The sequence below is a fragment of the Poecilia latipinna genome, unplaced genomic scaffold (genome assembly GCF_001443285.1).
Source record: "Poecilia latipinna isolate Pla-1442-1.1 unplaced genomic scaffold, P_latipinna-1.0 Scaffold585, whole genome shotgun sequence".
In the NCBI taxonomy this organism is placed as follows: Eukaryota; Metazoa; Chordata; class Actinopteri; order Cyprinodontiformes; family Poeciliidae; genus Poecilia; species Poecilia latipinna.
In genome coordinates, this window is record NW_015113201.1 from 232,121 (window position 1) to 241,078 (window position 8,958).

The 8,958-nt window shown below is 38.1% G+C and overlaps 1 protein-coding gene across 1 annotated transcript in view; it reads left to right on the forward strand.

Annotated features, from left to right (window-relative positions):
- Positions 1-8,958, forward strand: part of asz1 (ankyrin repeat, SAM and basic leucine zipper domain containing 1) — a 56,910-nt gene that overhangs the window by 15,550 nt on the left and 32,402 nt on the right. The window contains exon 4 of the mRNA XM_015042308.1: positions 3,365-3,476. Coding sequence (XP_014897794.1) covers positions 3,365-3,476 — 112 coding nt within the window. The remainder of the gene's footprint in view (positions 1-3,364; positions 3,477-8,958) is intronic.

Consider the following 8,958-nt stretch of genomic DNA (forward strand, 5'->3'; position numbering starts at 1 on the left):
TCTACATATGAACGTCGGTAACAGAGTACAACCGCATGTTTTTGTTCAGATTTTGTCAATTTTGACGCCGACACTTTTGAGAATTTGCAATGAGTTCGCACAAGTCGAGTAAGCTGTGTTGCTTGGTGTGCACACGCTCAGTTCAATGTGTGCATCACGTACACAAGCGACCATGTAGTGACAAAAATAGCTCACGACGTTAGAAAGGCTAAGAAAGATCAGTAACATTAACGGTGAACACCGACAATTAATATATGTGGTGATCTTCTTAAGGGGTCGGTCCGCCCTCCATAGATAATAGTAGGAAATGCTAGTCTCAAAGGGACATTACCTTTTTTATCACAATTTATCACATAGAAAAATTTGGCCTATCTACGATGTCAGAATGTTTGATGCTTGTCAGTTAGAATAGTGGCAAATATATGAAATGCCATTTGCACTATTCCATGTCTTCCTTTGTATCTTTAATGTGTTAACTGGGAACCTTCACAGAGCTGCCAACTTCCTCCGGAGTAAAGTTATAAGCTTCAACAAATAATATGCACTGATATATTGATAGCTGAAATAAATGAGTTCACAGTAAAATCTGTCTCACAGACAGAGTTATACCATGTGACTGATTTCACATGGTCTTCGCATGTCGTACTTTGAGACAGGTGAAGGAAACAATTAAACAAGAGGATGACGCGTGGTGACGTCATCATGGCGTTAGTCCAAGCTGTGAGGCCTACAGGAATGCGGGCGTGATTGATAACGGTCACCACGCTGCCGTCCTACCTTCTCACCGGTTGTCAGGCTGCAGATTTATTTACTCCAGCTCTTGTCAGACGCAAGCTAGGCAGACTAGTTTACACCAACACGCTCAAAATGTAAATACATTCACAAACAGATATAGAGCCAAACATACACAGCGGCAAAGACACAGGAATCTACACACAGATGTAGGCTCACGTGCTGGAGTCTAGTCCACATTTAGAAGAAACTGAAGGCAGACTTGTTGCATATCATTGAAAGATAAGAACTGCCCAGAAGTCAGTTAACCTTCCTCGTCTCCTTTTATCTAAATAAAATGCATTTTGCAAAGAAAATTTGTACTCATTTAAAATCTAATTGGACATACATTTGTAGACTTAGCTGAGTGTATGCTTACAATTTTAATTTTGAATTCATGTATTTGTAGAGTTAGAGCATTTGCCAATAACCTGGGACACTTGGCCTTTGTTTCTGGATTGGCTTTTATTGCAGTGAGATTTTGTCTGACTCCTGGACTATCAGCCATTGATCTGTTTTAATGGGGCTTAATTGGTTGGCATTGGTTCTGTGACAGAGTTCTGTACAAGTGAATCCTATTTTCTCTTGGAAGTGCTAACACTTAAATTCCACTTTCAACTCTTGTTGTCACATAGACCCCTCTTAATGAGGGGTCTATGTGACAACAATAGACCCCTATTGTTGTCACATAGGGGTCTATGTGACCCCTATGTGAAGGGTTAAAAACCCTTGAAGGGTTAAAAACTACCCTTCATTTTGTAAGGTGTTTTATTACACACTCATTGTTCACAATTTTTAAAATCTCATCTACCTTTCTGTAAATGCTTTAGTGAAATTTGGAGCATGGGTGTAAAAAAAATCTCTTCCTGATCAAAGCTTACATGTAGGATTTGCTGTTTGACCTGTTATACACACCATTCCCTGAGCAATGTGTGCAGTATGTTTCAGGCATTTCTCCTGTTGGAAGCCTCCAACATTGTGGTAAATACTTTGTACCCTACTGGAAGCTTTGTGTGGGAAAGTTGTGGCGTTTGCTGGTGTCTTAACAACCTCCACTGATTTAAACATCAAGATGAAGTTTGATTCCTAAATAACTTTGTCAGCTGCTGTAAATCATTTTAAGAACATTTCGAACATCCTAATTTGTGGGATAGCTGGTCCTTTCTCCTACCATGAGGACATCAAAAGCCCTGACATCGGACTATGCACTTCCCTGAATGACATCAACCAATACTAAGTTAGAAGCGAATCTTCTGTTTGGTTGAAGTGAAACCATGGGACTCCCTAGATTGTCCTTCTCAGCAAAAGTCAATTTAAACATCAGCAAAGGACTATTATCTGTCATATTTAGAGGTTGCTTTCATCTCTAATATGAAAGCATGTGCTCACATGCATGCGCTCACAAGTAATGCATAATTTTAATGTAAATAAATGTATTAAGTATTAACAAGTTGTTAAAAACCTACAAGTTATTTAACATGTAGCAGTCGAGGTGCTGACAGGTACCTCCAGGAGAAACTGCATTTTTGTTGTGCTGAATTCACTTAACTGTCTGCTGGTTAATCTGAAAATCAAAAACAATGATGTAGTTACTTCTGATTCACATGCCTATAAATCCTTTAAAATGCCTGGTCCCATTTTAGATAAAAGGACTTATTACTTTATAACATCACACCTGATATTTCATCCAGAATGAGATACAGAACGTTTAGTTTCTGAGTTCCTTTACTCGGTAATGAGGACCCTGTCTTGCTCCAGGAGATTGATTCATTCTGTGACTTTAAATATAAGTCTGCATTACATTATTGACCTTCCGTTTGCTTGTTTCAATTAAATGAAGAAAAACTGAAATGACTATCTTTGCACAAGAAAGAACAACTGAAAAGGGTTTAGCAGAAGACTTGCTAAGGCCGGTGGTAGGAGTTCTAGGGACAGTCGTCAAGCGGCCCTCTGTGTTTTCGGCTTAAAAAATGTTTAGAGTTGAAAATACCATTAGGTAGTTATGCGTTATTGGTAGATATTATTAACAATATGTACACACCTACTAAAAATCTTTAAAAAGCCATACATTAGGAAAACCTAAATAAACAAACAATTCTTAGCTTCATAGGGCGCAAGTAAAACCTGGTAGCCTGCCAGGCTGACAATACACTGAGGGAAACCCTGAAGTATAAAAGACTTTCTTTGACCTTTGCTGATTTAGTAAAATCTATTCTAAGCCTTGGGACAACCCTTAGCTCTGGTTTTACCCTCAAAAATCACTGCAAATCTCTGATTTAGCATTATTTCTATACTTTCATAGATATTGCCCAACTTGACTCCATTGTCTCCCCTCCAGTATAGAAATCCTAATTCATTGTTTGCATACACCACTCAGGGTTATTGTAATGAATTTATCTACTTGGTTTTATGTCACACTTGTTTATCTTAGCATTTTATCTCAGTTATTACATCTTAGAGGCATAAAATTAAAGGGTTGATTTAAAGCCCAATATGATGCCAATGGACAGGATTTTCTTTTTTTGCCACCAGTTTGCTTTTGACCTAGTTTACTTTTCTTAATATATTAAATTGAAAATGTTTTTCTTAACAGATTGCTGGACTGTGCTTATGGCCAGTTGTACTGCCTCTAGCAGTGAAGACAAAATAGGACATTGCGTCGAGCTTCTGCTGTCCAGGTCCGCCGATCCCAACATGGTGGACAGGTGAGGGGTAAAATTTGTTTAAATGTCAAAATATTTGGCAAATTTCAACACGGTATGTACAGTCGTAACCCTTTTGAAGTTTAAATAAAGCCACTTCAGACCTCATACAGGACCAAAAAAACAGAGGTGCTGGATCAGATTTCCTTTGATGGTTCTTGTGATGTTTAGCTGCCATGTGGTAGCATTATGCACCACTGTACTCTATACAGTGTGTTTGTATCAGTGTGTTTTGTTTGGAATGTCCTGTTATGGCATGTGCTTGAACAGGAGGGTCCCAGACAGACACACAAACACGGACTATAAAGAGTGGGCAGGAATGTTTTACAAACTGGCTTTTAATGTTTTTGCTCATTAGAGGGAACTAGGTCATTACAAAATCAAAATACATAATCTTGATGCTACATTATACAATATATGTGTGACAGCATACAAATTATGGAGAAAAGGCAAAAGGCTAAAAGTTTTGGCTGGGCCGAGTGTTTAGGCTGGGGAATATTTCTAAAAGGTTTTCAGTTTTTGGGTCAGTCACAACTGGCCTGCATTAAATAAGCTGACATAAAGAAGACTGCCAGACTGTTTGCTGTCACTCAGAATATTTTTTATTTTGATGTAAACACCACTTTTACTAATAGTAATATCATAATTGTGATAGTACAGTTATCAATATCACAAATTAATATGTGTATTTCAAGTATTATTGGTTATTATTATGTGCTGCACTTATTACACCTTGACAGTTGGTATAAGGTTCTCATGACAAAACTTGAAAAAACCATCCATTTGTTTTTACTCATTCAAAACAAAATCATATTGCTATATTTTCTAGAGAAGTGAGGATTTCCAAACCAGCCATACTTGTTTAGTAATTTTCTTCTAATATTATGAATTTTGGAATTTACCATATTAATTGAAACCTGAAAGAGTTGCTACAAAACCATTATTCTCAAATGATCAATGTGTTTTTTAATTGTACATATTTGAAGTTATCTGGAAATTGCCGTTTAATTAGGGATGCACCAATATGAAAATTTTACATCCGATAGTAATACTTCTGTTACAGCCTATAAACAGTATTTACCGATATTTCTATCATCCATATTTCACTACCCTTTTAATATCATTAATAAAATACCACATCACTGATATTGCTTAATTGCTTCTGTTAAAAACCCCATAATCCAGTTCTGCATCACTATCACATGACCCAACGTTCCTCTCCAACCCCTTAAGGAATACAAACCACAATAAGTTGAAAATAAACATTGGTTTTTAATATATCGGACCAATAGCGACATATTAAAAATTAACATTGACCGATAGCAATGTTAATGCCGATTTATAGTGCATATTGCACGATGTATCGTGTAAGCCTTCATCCAGATTGAGCTGCAAAAGTTGCTTCTCTAAAATTGTTGCTAATGTCTCTTCTTATTCATTGTACCAAAACATAAAGAACATGATAAACTATACAGAAAAGTCCTAAAACTCTGACTTTTCTAAAGATAACCACACTTCATTAATCAAATGGGTTTTATTAGCAACACCTGGCTATTAATTCCTGATAAAAGCCACAGCAGAGTTTTTCGTTATGCAGACATTCTTTTACTGTGTGCGAACCACTAAAGGCATTTTATGCATAACTCCTGAATCCATATTGATAAACTATAAAGTATTTTTATTATTCTCGTTCTGGTGCATCTTAGGCTCAATATCTTGAATATCTGACAGATCAACACATGAGCATACCTTCCAGAACTAATGTAACTTAATCCTAAACTGTCCTCTCTATTCTGCTATGACTAAATAATATATTTAAGTTGGATTTAGAGTGTTCAATCAATCTTAAATGATGTATCTGGTTTCCTGCTTCAAGAAAGACCTTAAAAAAGAGAGAGATCTTGTATGAGAAAATAAAGCCAGATTGTTTTTAAAACACTTTTAATAGTACCATGTGTGAATTTTTACTCTGTCACAAAGTGTTGCTGCAGCCCCCAGTGGCTTTCTTGTTTAGCTCTCTCTTGTCCTCTGTTATTCTGTCACTGCCAGCGCAGCATTGCAACCAGGACTCACGCCACCTGAAACCCCCTGATGACGAACATAGACGCCCCTAGCATTAGGAAATTGATTAGTTCCTTTCCAGACAAAATATTTGAAGCAAAGTAATGAGCCACAGAAGGTTGCAGAACAGAGGAGGAGGTGTGCGTCGGGGCTAGCAGTCCCTCAAACCCAAGATGAAGCATAGCATGAGGTTTATGTGGGTACGACGCGCAGACCCCTTCCTCCTCCTCTCCCCCTTTTACGTCTGAATTTCAAACTAGTGATTAACACCAGCTGCTCATCCCCCTGCTTTAGTGTAAACCTGAGTACACTGTTGTTTTTCAAAGCTGAGAAATGCGGCCGCACAATGTGGGGTCCATTGCATTCATGTCTTCATCTTTTTTGTTTTTGCTTTCCTATCCGTCTTTACAGCATTTGTTTTTTACAGGCTGAGTATGACTTGTTGGTGTAAGCAAAACCGTGATTACGGTTATTCAGAAATATTTGAGTGGGGGTTTCTGTTTAGCTCTGGTATCGGCATCTGTCATTGTTGATCCTTTCGTGAGCAGAGTAGCATAAGGACAACCTGTTGCACCTGGCAGCGTGTAGCCATGTCAGAGAGTGGGCCATTAGCTGATGTTTCTGTAACAACGATAAATCAACCTAAAGAAAGTTAGGTTTCATGCTTGTTTTTCATGGGTCTTTACATACCTGAAAGACTGCAATTACTCTAAGGTTAACTACTGATTGGATGTAATATAATTTTCAGGTAATTTTCACTTGTAGTGTTAATGTTGTGGTTCTGAAAACAAATATAATATAGTCTATTCCTCATTCTCTTTCAATCTAGGAAATTCAGCCTCTCTAACAATGAATTTACCCTTTAGACAGATCTTTACAGATAAAATAAATCTTTTAATGAGTCTGATTTAAATTTAGATAAATGCAATTAGTTTGTATATGATTTACCATTTATGATCACCCAGATTATTTTACTACATCAGGAAATAAAAAGCCTCAGTCATAGTTGTAACCCACAACCTAATGCTTACTTAGGCACAGCTTCAAATTCCTAGAAACCTTAGGGACTGACAGACGAGAATAATTATCATTATCTGGTCTGATGAAACCAAAATAGAACATTTTGGACTTAATTTTAAGTGCATTTCCACATAAAACAACAGATTTCTGACCAATCACACAACATTTCAGATGGAGCTGTGACTAAATAATTCAACTGGTGTCGAGTTTGGCAGGCGGATGCTTCTCTGCGAGCAAAATTATGCAATTTTCGTCACGTGTCTACATTAATGACATCCGATTTTGGCATGTCAGATGAAGCTTGTGGAAGTCTTTATTTGTGTGCTGCTTCCTGTCTGAATCAGTAAGATAACACTGAGTCAAGTATAAGCCGTTAGGACGACTCTTTGTTGATATATTAACTGATTTTTCTCAAATAAACTGCCTACTACTTGGTTTCTGGGAGGCCACATAACAGCATCCGTTTTGTGACAGGAGTTTCATATTGCACTTTGTGCTGTGATGGCTGGGTCTTTCAAAAGTACAAAGCTGAAGTTCATAAAGCCCGTCTGACACATGACTTCTTCCAGGTGCTGATCATCTTTTGATCAGCTGATTGAGTTTAATAGAGGTTTTCAATACAATTTTCACAATGTCTCTTCTGCTAGTTTTTTCTTTTTGCATTTTGAAGCTCCACTGTTTATGATCCAGCGGTGTGAAACATGAAGACCTGTAACTTTTCCTTCAATCTTGTCCCTGCTCACACATGGCACTCATGTCCATGGTATGCTATATATAGGTGTGAACACACTCAAGATGCACAGAGGACAATTTTCTTCAGAGGTGACTGAAAATGCTTGTGTCCACATCAGTTTAACTGTTTAAACTCAATCCCTCTTGGAGCAATTGACGGACCATTGAAGGAATTCTGTAAGCTTAGCTGCTGTCACTTAATCTAAAAGTAATTGAACAGCCAGAATCGGTAAAAAAAAATATGTTGAGACAGTGGAGTGATTATTTTTAACTCCAGTCTTGACATGGTGGGTGGGTCTGTCAGTCAAACCTCTCTCACAGCAGATTATAACAGGATTAGAGGACAGTGGATGACTTTTAGACATTTGCCAAGATAGATAAGATCGGTGGATAAGATTGGCTTCACATGCAAGTATCAGCTGATCATCAATCTCTAAAATGAAGGAAGTCGGGGTTGATTTATCAGGCATCTACCTTTAAAAAGGTCTTCATTTTTGGGTTCAACATTTAGCCTGTGGTGTTGCTTTATTTGGGAATGGGGTTTGGACTTCAGCAGTTACACTTCCCACACTCCTACCTCAAACTTCAAAGCTCAACTAAAAGAACAAGGCCATAACTTTAAAGAGCATCACATTGACATGTATTCACATGCATCTACAGTTTTTCATAACTTTGTAGTGCTAAGGATTGTATTTGGATTTTCTCTGGTGTGTCAAACACAGAATGATTGGTTCAGTGTAACCTGGAGTCTTTTTCAACAGTCTAGGTCTAAGTAGTGAAGTATGTGCATCTGTATATGCTTAAGCATTTTCAAGGCCAGTGAAGACAATTTCTTCACACTCCACTGATGACTTCGGACAGGTGTGCAGCGCTAATGAGGGTCCTGAGTGATCCAGATGTCTTCCACTTTGACGCATTGAAAACCACAGGGCTTTTGGGGACATTAAATGGTTGACAAGACCAACGCTGGTCTTCTCGCTCTACAGAGAATTCCTTTGACACAATTACTTAATCACCTGCTGTGACGTGCACTGTCAATTGTGACATTTTTCAGATTCAAACCAGGTTGCAGAGGTATCTAAGGATAAATGGAAATCAGATACGCCTGGGCTCAATGTTCAGTCCTAACATTTACTTAAGCATTTACAACCTTTGCTTGATACTTTGTTGATCCACCTTTGGTGAAAATTCAAGTATCAAGTCTTTTTCAATATGCTGCCACAAGCTGTCATTTGGCAGTTTGTTCCATTCTTTGCACTTCTTCTCCACCTCCATCTGGTTGGATGGAGACGTCTGTGCAGCCATTTTCGGATCTCTCCACAGATGTTCAATCAGATTTAAGTCTGGAATCTGGATTCTGAAGCCATTCCTCAACGATCTTGACCATGTGCTTTGGGTTGTTGTCCTGCTAAGAAATGAACCGTCTCCCCAGTCTGAGGTTAGGATGCAGGTTTTCATTCAGGATGTCTCTGGACATTGGTGCATTCACATTTTTTCTCTATCCTGACTAGTCTGCCATTTTCCTACTGCCAGTAATTGAGGCCACTGAGTTCAGTGGGACCTTTAAGCACCAGAAATGTTTCTGGACCCATCCCATTATTTGTTTCTCAATTTATTTGACAATCCTATCTCAGAAATCTGCAGACAATTCCTTTATTTCATGCTTGGGGTT